At 40.1% G+C, this 23,170-nt stretch overlaps 2 protein-coding genes across 2 annotated transcripts; both read right to left on the reverse strand.

Moving 5' to 3' along the window:
- Positions 1–1,470: 1,470 nt before the first annotated feature.
- Positions 1,471–5,777, reverse strand: C9H15orf40 (chromosome 9 C15orf40 homolog). The gene is made up of 4 exons (XM_063345635.1): positions 5,577–5,777; positions 5,366–5,489; positions 4,314–4,441; positions 1,471–2,323 (listed from the first exon to the last, which is right to left on the reverse strand). Exons 1-4 carry the CDS (start codon positions 5,649–5,651, stop codon positions 2,231–2,233), a joined length of 420 nt encoding a protein of 139 aa, XP_063201705.1. The 5' UTR covers positions 5,652–5,777; the 3' UTR covers positions 1,471–2,230.
- A 236-nt stretch (positions 5,778–6,013) lies between these two features.
- Positions 6,014–22,436, reverse strand: BTBD1 (BTB domain containing 1). The gene is made up of 8 exons (XM_063345629.1): positions 21,976–22,436; positions 15,564–15,720; positions 14,915–15,020; positions 13,122–13,319; positions 12,665–12,857; positions 12,016–12,103; positions 7,967–8,113; positions 6,014–7,082 (listed from the first exon to the last, which is right to left on the reverse strand). Exons 1-8 carry the CDS (start codon positions 22,380–22,382, stop codon positions 6,924–6,926), a joined length of 1,455 nt encoding a protein of 484 aa, XP_063201699.1. The 5' UTR covers positions 22,383–22,436; the 3' UTR covers positions 6,014–6,923.
- Between the last annotated feature and the right edge of the window lie 734 nt (positions 22,437–23,170).

The raw sequence follows: 23,170 nt of genomic DNA on the forward strand, positions 1-23,170 counted from the left end.
ATAATGCACTGAAGGCACCCCATTTGTCCTCAAGTTACTTTCACTGATTAGGAAGAAAAGATGCAGAATTATAGTTGAAGGTGCTTAGAAAAGGTGAAACCTCTGAAGCAGAAGCTAGCAAAGGCTAGGCAGAACATGCTGACAAGACAGAGAGGGAACTGAAAGATTAAATTGGCTATTGTTGAAGATAATCATCATTGAAGACCAATGTACTTCAGAGACTGTACCTGTCCAGGAGGAGCCTATCCAGCTCCTCCCTCCATCTGAGGGGCCTGAAGTCATGGGAAAGTGTAATACATTATTTCAATACAGTATATAATACATATAATGTAACACATGGTATTAGCTTCCAAAGAAATCTTTATAATGGCTGTTGCAGCATCCAATTCAGAATACAACTTATAAATGCAGCATTCCTCAGTCTTTGGATTGCTGTTTTCTACTCACAATCAAAAGAAGTTTAGGAAATAAGAAAAAAACTCCCACCCATAAACACTTAGGTTTGGTTTGCTTTGCCTTAATTTTTCTGCGAGGCTTGGTACCCCTCTGCTGGGCAAGAAGAGATGAAACAGCAAGGAGCTGTGAACCAAAACCGACCGAACAGTAAAGCAAAACCAGCCTGTCCAGACTGAAACAGATAAGTAAAGAAAGGCAAATGAGGCAACGTAAGGCTCACCAAAAGCCTGAGAAAATACGGACCCCCGATGCAAACCATTAAACAAACAGCATTCACAATTTAGACTTAGTTCTCCAAACACTGTCCAAAGAAGAAAGTAACATCTTTCGTAACATCTTTAAAATGAGTCACCTTGAAGGAGCTGTCATCTTGACAAGCACCAGTTCTCTAACTCTAAAAACAATTGTTCCAATATTTAGGACAACAGGAAGTATAAAGAATTTCCCAAAGCAAAAGATTTTTGTCCATGAAAAATTAAATTATGAGCTATGAAGCCTGCATCGCATGAAGCCGGTAAAGAAATTTAGCTGTAACTTAAGCATTCATAACATTGTTTTCCAGGAGAAGGTACGACACACCTTAAGCAAACTTTCAGAACAGTTTTTCTTTTTTTACTTCAGACATTACATTTATATATGTGTATTTTAAAATGTGATAACCACAGTAAAGATAGGACAATTTCAGACATCAGTAGTGATGCAGATGAAAAAGCAAATTTCTATCAGAGACATGCGCAATATCACGTGTTTTTGGGAAATACTAGTTAAATCTCACTTTGACCTCTGAAGCATGACAAAGAGAGAAGTTAAGCCACCTTCTCATTAGCCCTGAGACCGGAGTATAGCTGCCCATTTTGTTTCAGACTTTTTGTTCTGTTCAACACATGACTCTGCTCAGTTCTCTGTGCGTTGGAATACTACTCATTTTTAAATGAAGGAAAGATTGCAAAAAAGCCCTGTTTAAAAATAACATTCTAGTAAGTGACTTCTAGGAAACCTTTTTTTGTTGTTTTTGTTAAAAATATAAACGCAAAACAAAGTTTGATAATACTTTTTGCCCCTTTTATTAAAAACAGTCATTACATGTGACATACATTTGTCAAAGACACACGATTATATCTCTACTTTCCAGGAAACTACAGACAAAGCGACACCGTGTATGCAATTACTAGGTTCTGGGTCAGTTTTTCATACTGCAAACTTCTGGTTTTGTTTCAGTTGTTTGGGTGATTCTGCTTTTAGCTTGCCTGTGTGATCAACAACAGTATATTGGCTTCAAATATGTTTATTTTAAATGTACATATGTGCACACAGTGCAACACTGCACCCAGTACCTGCTGTTAGATACTGAAGAGAACATCCTTCTAGCGTCTTTACCCTCCAGACAGACTCATCCTTCTGTACCACTTCACATCGAAGCCTATAACTCCAAGCCTTTCACTCTGTTAACCAAAGTTTGTTTTACTAAGAAACAAATTTTTTTTAAACCACTTGTTTAGGGACCTGGAAAGAGGTCAAATCTTACCAACAGGAAACTCTCCAGAGGGGAAAAAAAGTCTTTAGTGACAGAAGCAGATACAGAGCCTCAGTAAAGACAAGTTTTTCTTACCAAACCCAGACAAAAACTTTAACTATAGAGCAGGGGTGGCGGGGGGAAGAAGAACTATCTTTCCCTAGTCATTACTCACATTCTCAACGAAACCAGATTTACATAAGAAAGAATATCAGTCCATTTACCAAGATGCATTGTCCCATTTCTCGCTCTTGTTTTAGGTCAACTGGAAGCTTCTTTTTTCAGTTTTTCTAAAATCTCATCTGGTGTCATCGATACCAAAATCTTCACCACTTTTTCACGTGATTTACCACCCTGGTTTAGACACACACACAAAAAAACCCATCTTTCAGAGAATCACCGCCAAATACACATTCCAAAAAAATCTCTCCGTAACGCCAACATATCAGGTACTTTTAAAATAATTCTTAAAGTGTGGGTATGCAGAACTAACAGCAGTAAGAGATAGTTCATCAATGTCCTTTCTAGTTATTTGAAAGGTGGAAAACACCATCTTATCTACTCTCCTTTTAAAATTGGAAACAGCTCCCAGAGCATGCCCTGAACTGATCCTCTTTTTATAGGCTAGAACAAAAAGCAAGGACTGATAAGTTTCCATAATTCACTTGTATCATCTAGAAGCAAGACTCCAACTAATTTCCACTTTTGCTTTTAAAAAGTGGGTGTGTACATACATATGTGTGTATATTTGATAACCATGTACTTTCAGAACCATTCTTCAGAGTTGTCTCCCAGAGTATTAGTTAGTCTAAAGATGAGTTCTTAAGTTGATAATATCAACTAAATGAAAGGAATCACATCGTATATAACCTATAAGACAGATTCATACAGCAGTTATTTGAAATATTATTGACCTGGTTTTGTATTACTGAAAAAAAAGACTATTTTACATAAGACCTGCCAAACCTACCATCTCATTTCATATTGCCTGAAGACACAACTTTGCTAGTATTCAGTAAACAACAAGAAACAAGTTGCTTGTTAATCTGCAACCTGGCAAAAAGTTTTAAAAGCCCGTAAGGGACATCCTGAAGGAGGAAAAAAATCTTTAACTCTATTATATAGAAATTTAGCATGAAATTTAAAATCAAAAATAGATTTTTGAAGCAGTCTAGCCAGCTGATGATGAAAATTAAGACCCTTGCAAAGAAATCTGGTAGTCTCAGTTTTATACTGGATCATTTCCCACCAATTTCCCGATTTGGATTGGTTTTGTTAATGTCAGCACTTATCACAAAGCAAGTAGAACAGAAGAGAGGAACCAGTACCAAAAATCACTTGCTGTTTACAACCAGCAGATCAGGATGGAAAAATCTAAGCCACAGGTAAAATACAGACTTTACCACAATGCTTCACTGAAAACAAACAGTGGCTTGTGAAAAACAAACACTAGCATGTAATTATTTGGACACTGTAGATCAGAACAACTGAGTCAAGAAGGTCATACAACACTGGTCCCTTTTATCTTCAACTCTGCTTAGCACTTATGAGAATAATCTAGTTAAACTTGAATGTCCCTTTAAGATAGGAAAACAGTGTTATCTGCAAAATGTTGATAAACAAATGAAGCAGGTTGCCCATCATTCAGGAAAAACAAGACCGAAATCTTCGTATCGCTACCTTTCAGCAACACAGGCTCAATCCCCCGAGCACATTGCCATTTACAACTACAACTTCATTGTGCTCTTATGTTCATAAACTATAAATGAACACAGCTGGAAAGACTGACTTTAAGTACAATGAATTAATAAAACAAATTATTTATTCAGTGCAATGAATAAAACAGAGTTTCCGCTCGCCAAAGTCAAGACTTGTAAATTCTAAAACAAAGAAACTCGAGGCCCAGCTATAACCCAACAGCTTAGAGACGCTCTTGCTTGTGTGTAACAGTTAATGGTCGGAAAATTTTAAATCAAATACAGAAGTTACTTCAAAAAAAAGAATGAAAGGTTTTATTAATAAAATGCACATTCTCTGCAAAGCACAAATTTTGTGAACTGCATTTGGAATGAAACCAAGAGACTCTCTGAAGAACCAGAAAACATGAACCACACAAATTTGGAAAATATATCATGGTGAGAACCATTCTGATTAAAGATCTTAAGGTCAGCTGTGGTTCTTCCCGCACTTTGTTCTCAATGAATCATTCCATTAACTCAACTAAACGCCTTTAAAGTGTATTTTGGACTGAACTTGGAGAGCAGCTCCCTGTAATCAATGAGTAAGTTTCAAAATCTTGAATTTAAATTGCAGTAGGGCAAGACAAAGAAAATAAAAAAAGTACCTTCTCTAAAATAACTTCACTCTTCTTCACCTCTAGCACCTTAGAGAGGTAGCGACACAGCTCGGCATTTGCCTCCCCTTCTGATGGAGGTGCAGCGATAGCTACACCCACTGCCTCAGCCGTCACATCTATAACAAATAATTTAAGGATTTTATGCTCAAAATACTCAAAACATCTAGTTATTGCCTCCTAAAAAAGAATGTTTATGCTTTCAAAAGCATTTTAATTTAAAATAAACTCATAGATTAACAGGTAACAACACTTTTACACTTCACAAATTGCCTTAAATTAAAACTGTTAGCGAGTACAAATCTCCCGATATGGAGAACAGCGAAGCCTTCAGACCTGTGCCAGCGAGCGGCCATGAATCCCCAGCGCTCGCACCCCCGGGGCCCCGCGCTGAGCCCCCCTCTACACTGCCCGTTCTGATGCAAGCACGGTCTAGCTCAGCATCACGTAGTGTAACACAAATCAGGTTACCCCACCACAAAAAGCATGACAGCTAAGTCTGCCCAGAGAGCTGTGCTACCACCAACAATCTCCTCGTGCTGCCCATTGAGGCTGGACGCTCTCCTGGACATTCCTGCAGCCCACCGTGCTCATCTCATACATATACCGGTATGAAGTGCCGTTCTAATTCGTACAGAGGCAAGTCCAGATTTGCGGAGGGAGAACGCATTTTATTAGACGACACTTTTATAGTTCAAATCGAGCGGCAGAACCTCTCGGCAGACGAACGGGACGCACCAAATCGCGCTGCTCAGGCCTGTCTGCTGTCACTCCTTTCCCAGGCGTCAGCCCGGAGGGACGCAGCCGCGCTCGCCGCACCCCCTGCCGCCACCCGCGGGATGTGACCGTGCTGCTCCTGCCTTCCCTTAATCAACGCGTGAAATCACGACTTTCTGCCGTTTTCTGACCCTTTGCTTTCCTACAGCTGAGGGGAGAGGGATGAGCTGCCGCACCGGTCAGAGAGACCGGCTTTCCCGCTCCGTCCCCGGCTCAGGGCCGCTGTTTCCGGAGCTCCCCGGGCCGGCCCGTGCCCACAGACCCACCTGTGACGGCGCTGCGGCGGGCGCCGGGCTTGGCGCGAACCGCCACCCTCACGCACCCCTCGCCCGCCGACACCGGTCCCGCGGCGGCGCCCGGTCCCGCGGGGCCCTTCCCGGCTTCTTTTCCCTGAAACAGAGGAACGGCCGCGGTCAGGGCGGGCTCTGGGCGCCCCCCTGGGTCCCGTCCCCCTCCCCGCGGTCTCCCCGCCCGCACCTTTCGGGGCATGGCCCCGCCGCCGCCCCGCGCCGCCGCCGCCAGGGGCCGACGGAAGCCGGCGAGGGCCAGCATGGCGCCGTGCGCCGCTCCGGCAACGCCAGCTCGCCCCGCCCCTTCCCGGCGCTCCGGCCGCTCCGCCTCCGGGCACCAGCACCCGCGGGGCTCCGGCGGCTCCTCCCGGCTCTGAGGGGCAGCCCCGCTGGCGGATGCCCGCTGGAGCACGCACGGCCGGGAGGGGGCGAAAAGGACGGCGGCAGGGGCGGGGGATGCGCTGAGCCAAAGCGGGAGGTGGGAATGACACGGCTTTGAGACCTGAGACCTGCAGCAGGCATTTAAAGAGAAACGAGGAAAGAGAAAAGAAGAGGCAGTTGGGGTTTTTTTGGTGTTTTTTTTTTTTCTCCTGCATTCTCAAATTATGACTTTAGTATACAGGATTTTGTAGGTGAAGACGTTCTACTGCGACACCGTACACATTGCAAGTCGCTGAATGCTCTATACATACATGGTTGCATCACATCATTGTATGCAATCTGTAAAGCTATGCACAAAATAATCCTTAATTCATACTAATATTTTAGTATTAGAATGCCCAATGATAAAATAACATCATTACAAGTCTTGTATTCTCATTATACATTTTCTTATAGGCACATATGTATATACAGTGGCTATTTCCATAACCAGCTCTATGTTCCAAAACAGCCCTTCTGAATTAAGAGAGATTCTGGAAAGATCTGTTTATTGCTGCTGAATTTAACTTAGTATCTCTTCAGTGCAGCTGCAGATGCCGTCTGCAGCGCTAAGTCCATTAATTCTCCATGGCTTATCCAAAAAGTCAAGACGGTAGCAATATGAATCCAGCTTTGCCGATGCACTTCAAAAAATATAGTAGGCAAGTCCTGTCCATAGGGTCTGTGGGAGGTCACGTTGGAAAGAAGTGTAAGCTGGGACTACAGCAGCAGCTTTACTGTCTTTTTAGGACAGGTTAGGGAAAACGTACACAAAAAGCTCCTAATGAGTAAGGATGATGTTCCAGTTCAAAAAAATTAATTTTAATACAAGAGAAATGAAGGGGTGAAAGTACAAAGCAATTAATCACAAATTACTATTTAAAACAATCTTTTCAATATACAGCGTACTTACTCCACTTGATGTTTTGTTAAGAGGAAAAGCTAAATTACATTCTGCCTTTAACAATGCAGAGAAAATAGCTTTTCTGGTACCTCTCAAACAAATTAGTTTTGTTTTCACACATTCATGTAATTTCACATAATTTTTTAACTGCCGCCAATAGTGAGCTGAAGTCCACTGATGCGCTGACACATTCGAGATGATCATATGAAATTATGTATAAAATATTATTTCTGGTATCTGTCCATCTTCTATTGAGGTACCGTTATTGTTACCTGGTGAGCTATAAAAAACAAAGCATGTTTTGCTAGCAGTAGGAGATTCGTGGATCACTTTTTTCAAACCTTTTGTTCCGTAGTGGGAGTCAGGACCCTGAAAAACATCAGAAGAGATTAGCAACTGAAGGGAAGTGGGCAGCAAGACCCATGGAGTGTTGAAGTTCAAACACTACTGACTTAGGTCATTTTAATATTATAAGATTTACGTACCTACATCATATGTCAAACCCAAAATCACAGACAACAGAAGCAAGTGCCTTATGTCTAAATAACAAAAAAAAGTTTCCCTGACAGCAGACTTAAACTACTTGATTTTATCCAACTAGTAACAAATATTTTCTTGTATTTCTCCTTGTCGTACAAGTTGTCTATATTCTCACCTAGTTCCCTGCCTCAGCTTCTTTTAGTGTGCAACATTTTTTTCCCAACCCAATCAACTTTGATTTCAGTATAGGGAATTATATTTAAAAGAATATTAAAAGATTTTTTGAGAAAACACTGAATAAATAAATTTGACTTCCCTAGAACAAATAATTCTTTCCTGTATTTCAGCACTAGTATATAAAAAGTAATTAAAAAGAAAAAAAAACCTTTCAGCTTTCTTGACTCTAGCTAGTGGTTAGAATACCCTTGATAAAAGAAATCAAACTTAAATTTTTATAGGAAGCTGCCAGATTAAATATTCTAGATAGTGCTTTTGCCCACACAGAACCAGTGACTTCCATTAGGACTCGTTCTAAATCTTACATCAAGCCAGTAAGTGGAAAAGCACAAAGGGTCCAGTTATGAATTCTGTGCTGTGGCACAAAAGAGAGGTAGCAGTCTTGTAAGTTACCGTGGAGTTTAAATACAACCTTCTTTAGCACTGAACTTAAAATAAATTCAGGATCTAGAAGACATTTTCCCATCACAAGATGCATAAAAGAACAATTCTTGCATCAAAATAACATTTTCTTCTGCACTGTTAGGCATTCTTACTTTCAGTGTTGCACAAGCTGTGTAGCAAACCGTTGGCAAAATCTCTATAGGTTCTTTGAACATAACTCTGAACGTACTAGCTGTTCCATCACAACTAAATCCAGTATCGTTTTGTCCTAGCGTTTGATTCTTCTCATAATCGATTATCTGTACAAAAACATGAAAACAGTATTTTTAGATTTACAAGCTTGAGAAAGATTTTTATTATACGCATATTAGAAGATACAAGCAAACACTTGCCTACTCCACCCAGTTTAATTGCAGGGATAGTGCAATCTCAGAACTGGAGAGTAGGTGTAATTTCCCGATACCATTAGGGCTGACCCAGCAGCGTGCCGAACTATGGCTTGTGAATTTTACACAGGCTGTCTTCAATCTGTGAGCTAGATTCAACGCTGCTCCAACCAGGTTATAGTCTTTGCTTGGGAGACGAAGAACAGCTCTTAGACCTTCAGCTTCTGACCTTCATATACTATATATAATCCTGAACTTAGATTTGCTGATCTTTGTACCCCTGCACAGCCCACATGAGGGAATCACATTTGCTGGCGGTGGCTCATTTGAAAAACAAGTTTTTACAGATAATATAAGCAGTCAATGATACATTCTTGAAAGAAAACAAGAACTTGTGGCGCAATGTTTTATACAATTTATTTCTATTCTAGATTCAGGATAAAAATTACACTCAGACTACATATTATTTCTTTTGCTGTCAATTTTAGTAGCGAATAGGGATCACTAGCTAAGATGTAGTAATAGCAGACTACAATGCTGAACTAATTAATGACTACAATGATGAAGTCCTAAGCCCCTTTCACATAAAAGATGTATTTGCAATAAACATTATCACTATTTTAAGACAAGTATTAGAGGTTTAACTCTCTGAAGCTCTGCTAGTACTGATACAGGTCCAAGAAGAAAGGTAAAGACATAGGACTTAAATACCTGTCTGAAAAGATTGTGACAAGAAAGTTTCAGATTCATCAGGAATTGGGGATTCTTACAGAATAAAGAGAACCTGTATCAGATGGATGGCCTTCATCTGAACCATAAAGGTACATGAGCCTTTCAGTTTGGATCAGGAGCATGTTTTTCAAGTGAATCTCTTGATCATTCCCACTTAATATGCTTTGTTTTGCCCTGCAAGAACTAAATTCTTTTCAGATGAAATAAATCCAGCAAAAATGCTGAGGGAGCACACCAAATGCTCTCATCTGCTAACAGGAATTTAGCCAAGAGGATCAAACAAGAGTTAATAAAAAGTAAAGATCCCCACATATGCATAGTATAGCTGCTAGGTCCTCAGTACCAACTGCTACTCATTTACGTTGATACATAGTTTGAGAAAACCAAACTGATGGCACTTCAAATCAAGGAATTTGCAAGTGAGCTTTTAAACTGAGGAATGTGGAAAAGCCAACAAATTCCTTCAAAACCTCATTCCAGATACATTTTGTTTGGAACACCACAAGAGGAAAGGCACAACATTTTTATCTTAAGAAGACACAAAATTCCTATCCTTAAGTACAGGATGGTCAGAGTAATGAAATAATACAAAACAGAAGACAAATAAACTGTCACTTAAATAGGATGCCCAGAAATGAACTGAAATAGCAGTTCCAGCACACGCTAGAAGTCTACAAAATAAGATAGGGACAATGGAATTTCTGTCCCTGAATGAAGTAACAAATTTTGTCTTTCACAAAATTTCCCACACACCTAATAAATCAATGTGATACGATAGTACCAGGTTATGAAATACGCAGTACAGAGTAAAACTGTGCCAGTCACGGAATGCTAAAATCTTGTTAGAAAGCTTAGAATCAAATAAAAATTAATCTCAATAAAAAAAGAGAATTCAAATTGACTGAAATTCCACACTTAAAAAGGAAAAAAAAAAATAGTGCTGGATCAATATTACTAGAAGACAGTCCTGATCACAACATGCTAAGAGAGATCAAAACAGGCTACAAGAGCAGGAAATAAAATTTTAGCGGTGTCTTCAATTACCCGCTCAGACCGGGCAAGTGTCATACCAGGACATGAAGCAGGGTTGACATTTTTAGATGCTATCACTGACCATTTCATGAGCTTGCTAACCAATTGCTCAGTAGGAAGAAACGCAACCCTTGATTCGGTGCTGAACGATGAGCAGGATCAGATTCAAAATTTCATAATGGAAACACTACGTAACAGTGTCTATAATATACTTAGAGTCAACGCTCCCATGTGAACAACAAAAGCAAATCCACCACAGCTGTGCTAAATTTCAAAGAGAGAAAAATGAGGATGTTTGTTCAAAAGAAGCTAAAACAAGCAATTAAGAAAATCAAATCCTTATAAGAAGCATGCAGACTACTGCCCAAGGACAGTACCACCTATTTAGAAAGGCTTGAGAAAAGGTGAAAAAAGCTGGCATGGCTGATCAGCAAAATGCTATTACTGGAAATAAACAAACAAAAAAGGGCATCCTATAGAAATATGAAGTTGTATCCAGACTAAAATAGAGAGGTTCAAACTGACAGATTAAAATGTAAAAAAATACAATTAAGTAGGCCAAAAGGAGGTTTAGGAACAGCTCTCCGAAAGCATCAAAACCAATGTTAAATCATTCTTTCAACACAGCAGAAGCAAAAAGCCCTATAGACTGTCTGGTGGGCTAAATAGCATGAAGATATAAAATGAGTAACAGGAGGATAAGATTATCACGTAGGAGTCTGGAGAACAGCAATACAAATACGTCATCTACCAGCAGAAGAAACAAACAGCAAACCTAAAATTGAAGTAACTTTACAGAAGTAATTACAGTAACAGTAACATACAACCTTCTACCTAAGACTGAATCAGTAGCAAATAAGATGGCAATCTTTCCGAAAAAGCTCTGGGCAAGTACAAGCTTCCAAGCCCCAATACGTGTACCAGGCAAGCTAAGAATGTAATCAATACACAGTCTGGTCAGACAAATACAAATGGCCCAATGTGCTCCAACAGTAGCAAGAGAAGATGCTGCTGAGAGTTAGAATACAAGGCTGGGCTCTGCTGTCTGTTGCCCCAGCATCCACAACTGTTCTATTAGGGGTGCTACAGTACACTCCCCACTTCTGTGTCTTCTGGAATCTTCTGAAGAATCTGCTATTGATGAATGAACATGTTCAAATACCACCAAATTCAAAACAGGATATCCGCTTCTTGTGGCGGTATGTTTAGTATCCTCTGCATTGAAAAAATGCTCTCATCCATTTTGATCTTCTGCTAGTATCAGTAAGAGTCCCCTAGTTCTATTATTCTGGGGTTTGGTGAACAACAGAGTGTTCTGCATTTACCTTATCCATTGCCCTCGTGATTTTAGAGGTATTGCTCACACCTCCCCATAGCCTCTCCCCTACAAACTGAAGAGTCCTAGCCTTTTGGTCTCCCTTCACAAAGCAGCTCTATCCCCTTAATCATTTTATTTACCCTTTTCTCTACCTTTTAATTCTGTTGTGTGAGATTGGGAACTGCACACAATACTCAAGACGTGGGCATACCTGGCTGTCATACAGCCACACAATGTCACCTTTTATCTTGTTTTCAATGTCTTCCTGATGACACAGTGAGCTTTTTTATCAGTCACTACATGTTGTGTCACTGATTTCAGAGATTCCTGAATTACTAGAAACTTTAACAAAGGACAGACTTGGTGCACAACTGAACAGATTACAAAGCTATGAAATTCTTCTGCAGAAAGCTAACAGGAATTAAAGGTTAGACCAGACAAGTATCCTGAAGAAAGATTCACCAGGAGCTACTAAATAGAGAAACCAAATCGGTCTCTCAGGAAGCACCTATACTAAAAACGATTGAAGGACAGGAGAATACAGGAGAAAGAGAGAAGGGTTACATATTGTTCTTACTTTTCCCTAGTCATCCGCTTATGACTACTGTTGGGGACAAAATACAGGTTAGATTCCGGGCCTATCAATTGCTCCTACCCAAATATACACCAAACGTTTTGCAAGTACTACAAGTGTAGTTTCTGCATAAGCCTATTTAAACAGAATATACTGTACCTGTATATTAACTTGATAGTCTGTGGGTCCATGAATAGATCCATATAATCCAAATCCCACTATAGAAATTCTTCTATTAACTGTGAACCTAGTAAAACATAAGCAAAGAAAGGAATTTAAATAACTGCGATGGGTGTGTTACCTTATTCCCAGTCAAGTAAGAAAAAGACTCCCACTGAAGAGTAGGGAAATAAACTGAAAGTGACGTTAATTTCTTTTTCCAACACCACTTTCTATTTAGATTTCAATAGCAAGACAAACGCTTTGTAAGGTATCAACTTTACAGGTTAAAGCTTTGCTAATCTTCCAAGATATTCAGTATCACTAAAGAAAAAAAACAACTGGATCCTTTTTAATACCTCCAAAATAAAAACAGATCAAGAGACTTGGTATTTTAAAAAGGAATATGCAGGTAACACCCAAACACTCTAGAATGCACTCAACCCTCCTGAACTTTGATCTTTGCTACTTTATATTTCATGTGCGCAACAGCCTAAGTTATTTTTAAAAAAGGATAATATCAAACATGCCCAAACAGAACCAGCATGTTTGTTGCTGTATCTTATGCCAAAAAGTCAAAGTTGAGTAATATATTCCCTTTCTTCCCACGCTTCTCTGTCTCTCCTCCAAATTGTTTCAAAAGCGATACCTAATCCGATCACTTGTTCCACTGTAGCCCCAGCGACTCTCCACTTGCTGGAACCTGTTAATACTGCATTCTTTTCCTCTTAGGCAACATCTTGGTCGGTCAATATAATCTACTTTAGGTTTAGGATTGACAGTAAAATGCAGGAAGAGATTTACTACTTCCCGATCTGACAAAATTCCAGACTGAGCAGGACCTGTGGAAAGGAAAAACTTCTCAGATGATTTGAAGAATTACTCCAACTGTTGTATTTAAACCACACATATTCGCAAACTGAAGATGACAGTAATATTTTCCAACAGCCAGAGCGTATTCTGCATAATGTTTTGCTTTCATTTGTGCATCACAACTTTTATTAGTATGATATTAATAACAGAATAGAATGTTAGGCATCTAAACACTTGCAGTGAGCAGCGCAGAAATGCAGTCTAACAGTAAGACAAAGAACCCCAAAACTCACCTGCTGCAAACTCTTCAATAGTCATTAATGGAAAACGGATTAAGGAAAGAGCTCTTCCAAGGACTTTTTGTTTGTTTCCAAATGTCACAGGCAATTGCTGTCTTTGACATTCTGCTTCTGCCCAACGAACAACAGCTCCAAAGAGTCTACTTTCTCGAATACTAAGTGTATCTCTTTCTAGAACTGCACATAATGTGTCTAAAGAAAAAGTTACCAGATTTAGATCAGTTTTTCATCCAAATCAGTAACAGTGCTACACATTAAGTAAGCTTAAAATTTTAATTAAACATTAAGAACATTCATCATAAGACATAAAAAATAAGACAACTTATCTTATGTGTAAGGAAATCTCACAATGGTGTATAGACTCCAAACTAAAAAATCATTTTCCTGCTATGAAGACAGCATATGAACTTCCTTCTTGATTCCTAAGAGTGCAACTATATATAATCCATGCAGTGACAACCAATATCCTAAAGAATTTCCATGGCTAGGGCAAGATCGAAACTGGAAGTGACCAGGCGGTGAACGTACACTACTGAAAAAACAAGTTATTCATGATGACATTGTCATATTCTCACCCACCTACCAATCTGGATCAACTATAGACACAAGCAGCAGTGGCGCACACAAAACCAGTTTAAAGATACACGAAAGTGATCTTAAACATCGATGTATTTGCCACTCACAAAGCTTGAAGGTAGAACACGGGATGTGAGGCAAGGTACTCTCACGTGTTTTACAAAAGCAAGTTTTCCTGTGTTTCTTACTCATTTTGGCTTTTTATGAATAATAGGTATTCTATCCTCAATTTATCATAGAACAAAAGCCTGAAAAACAAAAGCGTTCTCATAATCTGAATCTTCTGTCTTCTTTGGGAATTTTTATATGCCCTGAATTTAAGCAAGACATGTTTGCAGTCATAGAAAATATCATATTGGAAAGTCAAAACAGATGGGGACTTACCAAGAGTAAAGATGAACACTCACAATCTGGGTACAAATCCCACTGAACACAAGTTAACTTTACAATTTCTTTAAGCAGCTGGAATACCTTCCTTCACTCTGAGTTTTTCACCCAGACTAGCTGAATTGGAGTAAAATCTTAGACATGTACAGTAACAATGAAATTAAGTATGCAAATTTACAACTGCTAGCTTTTCATAAAAGATGAAACATAGAAACCAGCAGTTTAGATTTTATTTTCTTTAAACAGATTTCATAAATTGTACCAGATCTGTGCAACTCTGAATAAAGAAGTACCATGCAGCAAAAAAACAGTATGCTTCCTGTTATACGAGAAAAGTAGGTATGGAACCCTCAGGGACAAAGCACAACACTCAGCAAGTGAAAGCGCTGGCTTTAGTGAAAGTGTAGTGTTACCATGGTGGGAGCCCTGGGACACCAACACTAATCAAATGGGGACCCAACGCAGTGGAACCCTGCTCAGGAGTGAAGCTCAAAGGAAAGCACTACAGGGGTGGATAATAAAACTTGCACTGATTGAAATATCATACATATGCAATGTCCTGTTTTGCTCATTAGCACACTTGCTGATGTAATGCAGGTGTTGTTCTCTGAATTCCAAGATTCGCAGTTGGCTGTTGCTTTGGTGCCCATGTAAAGTTGGGTGCAGATGAGGGGGGAGGCGAACAACCCAGGTTAGCATGACAAGGAGATAAGATGTACCCAGATGGGGGAGGTGAACTATCCTGGGTTACCATAACAACGTCTCCTCGTGCCCCTACAATTCTCTTCAGAAGTTTAATGCTCAGGACACACAAAGTAACTTACCTATATCGATATCAGTAAAGCCTTCTGCACTTATTGCATCCATAGTACTTTTGTCTATTGTGTCAAGACAAAGACTAGCAAGCTGAGGTTCATCAAACAAACGAGCCTTAAAAGGTAAAGAAATACATCTTCAGCATAAAAAATACTTTTACTCTAGTATAGATCTAAATTAGGATAGGTTGATTTGTCTAAGTGTTCTTTGTGTTTATACCTTAAAGAGAACTTAAATTCTCAAAGGAGTACATAACTAATGAGAATTCACTACAAGCAATTTTTGCTTCATGCTTATGTTTGTACTTTTGGCAATATAACTAAAAAAAAGTACACATGAAATCCGCTATAGTGAACCGAAGCAGTCTTAACAAAAAACAATCAAAAAGCAATTAAGAGATTCTGTAGATAAACTGGCTCCATTTGAAGTCCCAGTCCGTTGTGTGTTAAAAAAAAAAAAGAAAGAAAAAAGGGAAAAAAAGCCTTTCCTCCACATTAATAAGAAGCTTAGCCTGTAAAAATGCTAACAGAGCGACAAGACATTTTCATACATAAATTAGGCTATGGGATAGCAAACCCACTATGAAGTAATATTTGGTCATTTCCCTCCAAATACTGATTCTCCTAGTAAATCAAGACTAAACTTAAATTTACCTACTTGAGTAAGCAGCATAAAGGCATTATCTGCTCGGAGGTGCTTCGTTAGAAAATCCACACAATGTGCTTCCAGGGCTGGGACTGCATACTTTTTAGCAGTGTATAAAGTAGTCATAACTGTTTCTGGACCAATTTGAACTTCATCTGAATAAAGAAACCTAGAAATCAATACACAAATACAGATCATAAGAACATATTTTGAGGGGAGCAGTCAAGCAGAATGTAACAGTCTCTTTGCATTTAGAAAACAGGTCAAAGATTCGCACTGTGAACATACAACAAAACAGTTGACCATGTAGCATTGTTACGAACTAATAAGCTAGTTAAATGGCTGAAGAAAGAATATTACGTTAACCTAATGGCATACATTTGTTTTAAATATGTATTACTCCCTAAGACTGCTCTGGGCTGTACTAGTTATACATAGCTACCAAACTGTAAACAACAGCTGAGCTGCAGAATTACTTAACATACGAATGCGTGCTCTTTTGATTCACCAGGAAGAGCTGCATTTCTAAATGTCAATACATAACCCTCCGTGGCTATATTGCTGAACTTAATTTACTGACCGTCCACTGACTGCTTCCCTGGCACGAGGGGAACAGTGTCAAGGACTTAACACTGTGATAACATCTTATGTCAAAGTTACCATTCTGTACTGTTCAGAGGAGAGGAAAGCAGATGACCTTGACTCTTCTATTCCTGCCATAGCAAACACTCTGGCTTGTCTCCACTCTTTGAGGCCAGATGATTGGTTGAGATTTTAGCATGAGCTGTAAACCAAAAGATAGAAGCCTCCACCAAAACGAGGAAAAAAACCTGTTTCCTGAGCAGCTGTTATTTGAGACCCGACAAGATAAGATTTATTTTAAGATTCTGTATGGAAAAGATGACTTATTTTTAAAAATAAATTTTCTTACAGGTGACATTGAAGATATCTTAGCAATATTTAATCAGTTTTTCAGATAATAATCAAGAACAGCCTGTGACTTACAAAAATACATTTGTCCCAACACACAGATGATTAAACATAATCAACCAGGGCACATCAGTAAAAGCAGGAACCCCACAATGAAGACCAAGCCTTTCCTTTATATTTCTTTTTTGTTCAGAACCTCCTGGAAATGAGTGGCAAGCAATATGTAGAGTCAGAAGGCGTATTTAGAAGGGGTTTTAAATGTAACAATAAGCAGACTGTATTCAACAGGAGAAACTTGTGAAACTTGTTTGCAAGATGGGGAGATCTAAGTAATAGAAACCTAGAATTAAAGTCTCAAGTTCTTCACTGTTTATATTTCGTATATTCTTGGTAATTGTTAACACACAACTAAATCTGGCATTCCACATTAAATTTTCTGCCACTTACCAACAGGTACATATTTACCATTACAATACTCCAATCTATTCAAACTGTCGGCTTTCACATCACTTAGGAAATGTGAATGATGCTCTAGATTAATTCTTTAAACTGGATTTACATCAAACAGTTTTAGAAAGAATTAATTTAATTAAATGCTAACTTTTTTCTTTTTAAGTAAAAGTTTCGTACAGTCCATTTAGAACTGATTTATGAAAGCTATAAACTATTATCTGTCAATGGAAGTGATGGGCTGACTTGCCAGTCACAATCACCGACAAATTTACTTTTAAGAAACTAAGATCTCACAGGTACAGTTTCGTATACCAAATTCAAATTGACAACTAGTTCATTAAAGCAGTAGAATAGTGCATTTAGATTTTGGTTTTAAGATTTAAAAAAATCTGTTTAAAATGCCCTAATTCTCCTTGTATGGCTTTATAGAAGATTAGAGTCCAAATCACGTAAGAGTTGAACATTAACAGGCTGTACAAAAAGTGGCATTACCATGCAAACTACACTATAAGTTTTACCTAATCCTAAAAAAAAAAAAAAAAATTTAAAATAAAATCCACCAAATTGGAATGTAATTTGGATTTTATTCCTTAAGTGTGTCCAATCTGAAGCCAATGAACTGACACAACAGAACTTATCTTGCTTGTGGTTCACTTGCTAATATGCCTTCTTAAGAATCAAGGTGCAGATCCAAACCGCACTTTTCTGACCCTTGCTGTCCCAGGAATTTTGCAGGCTTTTTCCTCCTATGATCACAAACCAATTACACGGCCAAACGACAGGAATTCAAATGTGGCAACAGTGCATATACATGCAGGTTTTTCATTCATGTGAGATCTTTGAGCTACAGGATGCTTTTTCATCCCACAAAGGACACGCTTGAGGCTCTATGCTCCAATCCCTCCCCTGCCGTATGGCTGGATATACATTAAGAGACACTCCCCAACTGAAAGCGTGTCAAAGACAAACTAACAGGACTTAAGTGATTCAAGTTATGACAACTAAGATTTGCACAGCACCTCAAGCAGTAACTAAAATATCGGTGTGTTATCAACACTATTTTCAGTACAAACAGTGCAAATACTAAAAAGTGTTAATTTGTAAAGTTAAAAGGCAGCTGTAAAAACTACGAAAAATGCTAATAAAGTACATTGCTCTAGGATGTTGTATAATCCTATTTCCCTTAAGTATACAGATGGATGATCATGATGCATTCATCTACTCATAAAAGAGGAACTCTAGGTGTGTCTTCTCTCTAAAAATCCCTCTGCTCATGTGCCAAGAGCCCTGTCTCTGTTAACTCTCCCATTTGTAGCACACCTCAACTAGCACACCTTTATATTTATACCACTGTTGATCCTCCACTTAACACAGTGGGGCTCAAGATCACTTATCCTTCCCCCTTGCTTTCTTCCCTCCTCTCCTTCCCTTCAAGAGACTTATAGAAACAAACTGTTCTTTAGACATTGACTAATTTTATTGTCATCCGGGATGGTGTGCACATGTGTATACGCATAGTGGAAGAACACTTCTAGTGACCAGAACAAACCTTTTTTTCAAGTGACCACTCAATCATTCACTTTACATAAGCCTCTCATACATTTTATGCCACTTTTCCTTACTCTCATGTTAGCGCTTCTTTCTCCCCTAATCTTAGCATCTTCCCAAGAGCTGAAGTGTTGTCATCATTATAAAAGCACACAGGAATCTTTTTCCAGTTAGTCATTATTACCCCTTTATTTACTGCTTGCCAAAGTCCTCTGCAAAGACATCTGGAAGACAGACTGCTAAATTTGTGCCATGTCGTCACTTTCCTTTATACTATGATCAAAGGCCAAGTTAAATTACTGTAAAATGTGAATGAAATTTTAAAAAAATCTTATTAAAAACAATAAAATGAAGCCCTAAACCAGAATCCTATTGGGACAACTTTAATTTTCTTGATCACTGCTATTCAACTTGTACAGTTAGAAGCATACAAAAAAAACCCCAAAAACCTGTTTAATTGAGAAGCAGATTCAAACTTGGTGACTGATATTATTTCAGCTCTTAAGGATCAATCTGTCAAACTACTGAACTGGTCATCTGCTTGTAAAAAACTCCTCTGTCTCATGTTTGAAAACTCATCAGGCAAGAGGAATACTGGGTGATAAACCAAAACACACACCACAGACATTTCTAAGCCTTTGAGTACAGCCAACTGTTTTCTAAGAACGTTCTCTTCCCTTTCCCCAGCCAATTTGAAAAGGTTCCCCTTTTCCCATCTTTACAGTTAAGATTTCAGCCCACAGACAAGGAGGACTACCCAACTTTCTGTAGAGGAAAAAAGAAACCCTGAAACATATTATTGGAATTACAGCGGTACTACCAATTAAAGTTTCAGTTCATTATTTTCAAATACTTTTACTCTACAAATTTGTTACTTTAGAGTCCCTTGTCAGAAAAGGCTAGCAACTGTATCCGATTTTAAGTTGTGTACAAACATATCCAAAACAAAAATAAAAAAACCACAGACATCATATTAACTTGGTGACTATGAGATGTTTAAGTCGTTCGATTCCTAACTACTTTTTTCTTACCCATAAACATAACTCTTGAACTACCATCTATTTTGTGACAAAACACTAACATTTATGAAAGTTTACATCATAGGATACATAAATGACAGTCAGTCTCACTGGACAGATACAGATGGAATGAATTTAAAGAGAATCAGAAAAATTTTCATCAAAAAAAATCTTTTCCTTTGGCTTTAATTTACAAGTAGCATTTGTCAGTAGGTCTTCATGAAACACATCAACTATAGATAGGACCTAACAAACCACGCGTGAATAAAATCGAAACAAGCTGTGGAACATTAAATAATTAGTAGATTATCCCTATAAATTTTGCATCACTTAAATATTTCCTTTACCTTGACGTTCATTTGCTATGTGTACTCAAAGATCCCAACTTAATTTCTAGCCAATACACTTCAAATTGTCTTTGCAAAGATTAAAGAAAAGTCCTGTAAAAGGCAACCATCATTATCTGACTAATTTACTAATGGTAGATAAAAGCAGCCAACAGTGCAAGGCATAATTCTTGTCTCTTCTGGTCAACACCAGGAAAAAAAATCAGGTTGTCTTATAGTTGTTATACCTTAAAAACAGCCTATACAAGCACAGAAGTCAGCCGGTACTGGTCTGTATTAAAGAAGTTCTCCTTAGATATATTTTTAACACGGTGTTCTAATGTATATTTATTCCAATGTAAGCTCAAAATATAGATATAATATGGAAGAATGTCCTGAAAAGCTGCCATGTATTTCGTACCAAAGACGACATCAAGCCTGAGATGATTCAACAGTTCATCAGTCTGGTGATATTTAGACAAGATACAAGTATAATCAGTTTACTTATGTAAGTCCCCTGACAATTACGTACTAGCAGCTCTACCAACACAAGATGGCTTTTGTTCACTTCTAACATCTCTTCGTTCACTTCTACAGTTTTCAAATACCATCCTTCTTATCTCTACTTAGAACTTTCCTGTTTCCATGTTTATATTTTTATCCAAACTTCTCTCATTATATTAACTTTTCACTGTCCAGTGTTTTTTTCCACATATATATATAGACAAACACATAGATGTGCACAGTCATTCACTTTTAACCCTCGAAACCATTGTGCTTGAAAGACACTTCCCACTATCTTGCACTCTTCTACACAAACTCTTCACCTTGCCACTACCTCTTTGCTAAGAATCCACAAAATACATACAGTTCATTTGCTAATGGCAACAGTGAGACATTGCTGCTGCATGGTGGTTTGCTGGTTTTTTTTCAAATCAGTTGTTGCACCTCCTGTGTTCATGATTACTAAAAGGACTAAGTGACTTCTCACTGTTCTTAAGTGTTAGGCCTCAAAACAAAGAGAAAAGTTGCTAAGACTTTGGAGCTTTTTCTATTACAGGAAGTTTCGAGACACTACATACTTATTTCCAGCCAATAATATTACTTGTTTCCCAAACATTCATTACAGAAGCCTGTTTCATATATATAGAGAGAGATTTTGCCTAGCAGAAGTTTCTTTGAGAAAAACCTTCAGGTTAAGCAGTTTAGTCATATTACCACACCACAGCCTGATGCACAAAGAAACTGTCAGTAATTGTTTCTGTGAACACCATAAATTGTATTTACCACTACACGGAGTAAAATGAAATGGTAGACAAACTCATCAGTTTTGCGAGCATGAAAAGTAGCAGATCCTGTTCTGCCCAAATTAGAAACCACTAACCCATTTTACATACTTTTTGCCATCACTGCACTCATGGTCTCACTTGGGTGGTTTGTGTGTAAAAAAATCAGTTAGTTACTGGATTCTGCTGCATGTTCACTCTCCACCCAAAGTATCTATAGTAAGTGTGATTAGGATGGGCATTACTCTGGTAAAAAGATATATCAATTTATTTCCACCACTGAAAAAGTGAACAGCAAGATGAGTAAGATTTCAAAGTTAAGTACCAAATGAAATTAAAAGCTTGGCATAACAGCCTCTATCCCTTCTTAGCCATTGTGAGAAGGTGGATGGACGCTCAGAGGAACCACTAATTCCCATCATCTTACTGTAGAAAAACAAACAAACAAACAACCCACAAATGGAATCAAAAGGCCAAACCAGACACCCACCACTATCAAAGTACTGACTGGACAATTAACTGCCCTAAAATTGGGGCACTTCCCTTGGGAAAAGGATGCAGGAAAAGAGCAAGAAGGAACCAAAATGTGATCGGGGTGGGGGGGCGGCTTGACCTTGCGTGCCAGCCCACAAGGTGGTGAGGCGTTCTCTCTGCATCTACCCCCACGACACGCAGACGGCGGCTCTTCGGGGACAGGAGCCAGGAGGGGCGGCGGAGCGAGGCGATGACACCGGCGGCCGAGCGGAGCCCCCGGCCCGGCCCGGCCTAAGGAGAGACCTCTCCCTCCCAACCCCGCTGCGAGATGCCCCCGGCCCATGACCCCCCAGCTGGCCCGGGACCCCCCGCCCCGCCGCGGCCTGACCTGAGGAGCGCTAGGAAGGCGGCGGGCTCCACGTCGGGCAGCTCGATCTCGGCCGAGGTGGTGGCCATGCCGCCGTTGAACATCGCGTCGAAGACGGCGCTGCCGGCCGCCAGGACGAAGCGGTGGGCGGGGATGCGCTGCTGGCCGGGCCCGGGGGGCGCCCCGCCGCTCCCGCCGCGGGGGCTGCCCTTGCCCACCACGAAGTGAACGTCACTGAGGAGCTCGTTGGAGAAGAGGAAGGCGAAGCGCTCTCGCAGCGAGCCCTTGGTGGCCTGCCAGTTGTACAGCGGCTCCCGCTGCAGCACCGCGCCGGCCTCCGCGGCAACGGCGGCGGCGGCAGCGGCGGCGGCGGCGGCAGCGGCGGGCGTCTCCGCGGGCGGACCCGAGCCGCCGCCGGCGGCCGCCATCGCCGCCCTGAGGGGCCGGGCCGGGCCGGGCCGCTCCGTCCGCCGGCGGCACGCGCACGGCCGCCGCGCTGCCCGACGTCAGCCGCGAGCCTCCCCTGCGCCGCGCATGCGCCGCAGCGAGCCTGCGCGCGGCGGAGCCGTTGCTGCCCGCCCTCCGCCAGCGGGCCCGCCGGCCGGTGAGGGGAGCGGGGGCGGCTGAGGGGGAGCGTGGGCTTCTAGGCGTCGTGCGGCTCATCCAGGCCGCGTTTCGGAACCGTGTCCCCTGTTAGTTTTAAAAAGGCGTCCAAAAGCCGTGTCTGCGGTGGGAATGCGCTTTCCAGGGCTGCGAAGAGGGGAAAAAAAAATACCCCGAACAGACGTGCAAAGCGCAGAGCGCCGCGACAGTCACGGAAATTTGTGTCGTTACGTGAAGGAATGAATAAATCTTGCATCTGTTCTGTTTAGGCACGTGAAATGCAAAATCATTTTTGTAATACCTGATTCCTTACCATAACAGACAAAACAAGGATTGATCATCTAGTTATTTCTGAAATAATGTTGAAGCATTAGTGACTGTTGGCACGTATTTCTTCTTATACAAAAGAAACGCATTTGCAACGTCTGTCGTCATTTCATGCTTTAAACTTCTGAGGACAAAAAATTGGCAATAGTGAAAGTAGAGGAGAGGCAGTGCGGTTTTTGTGCCTAACGCAGTCAAATTTAACGTCCTTGGACCAGAGAATGTAGGGTGGTGAATTAATTTGGCAAATTCTGACAAGCAAAATAGGATAATTTTTAGTGTCCTATCT

This window comes from Chroicocephalus ridibundus, chromosome 9 (genome assembly GCF_963924245.1).
Source record: "Chroicocephalus ridibundus chromosome 9, bChrRid1.1, whole genome shotgun sequence".
Lineage (NCBI taxonomy): Eukaryota > Metazoa > Chordata > Aves > Charadriiformes > Laridae > Chroicocephalus > Chroicocephalus ridibundus.

Bases quoted from the DNA above. Each gene is read 5' to 3' on its own strand.
- BTBD1 (XM_063345629.1), bottom strand. From the start codon at position 22,382: ATGGCGGCCGCCGGCGGCGGCTCGGGTCCGCCCGCGGAGACGCCCGCC. The intron at 15,021-15,563 runs GTAGGTAAATTT...TTACCTTTTAAG, and splicing joins CCTTTATGCTGCTTACTCAA to GCTCGTTTGTTTGATGAACC. The intron at 8,114-12,015 runs GTACAGTATATT...GTTTTTGTACAG, and splicing joins ACTATCAAGTTAATATACAG to ATAATCGATTATGAGAAGAA.
- C9H15orf40 (XM_063345635.1), bottom strand. From the start codon at position 5,651: ATGCTGGCCCTCGCCGGCTTCCGTCGGCCCCTGGCGGCGGCGGCGCGG. The intron at 5,490-5,576 runs GTGCGGGCGGGG...CCTCTGTTTCAG, and splicing joins GCGGGGCCATGCCCCGAAAG to GGAAAAGAAGCCGGGAAGGG. The intron at 4,442-5,365 runs GTGGGTCTGTGG...TATTTGTTATAG, and splicing joins CCGCCGCAGCGCCGTCACAG to ATGTGACGGCTGAGGCAGTG.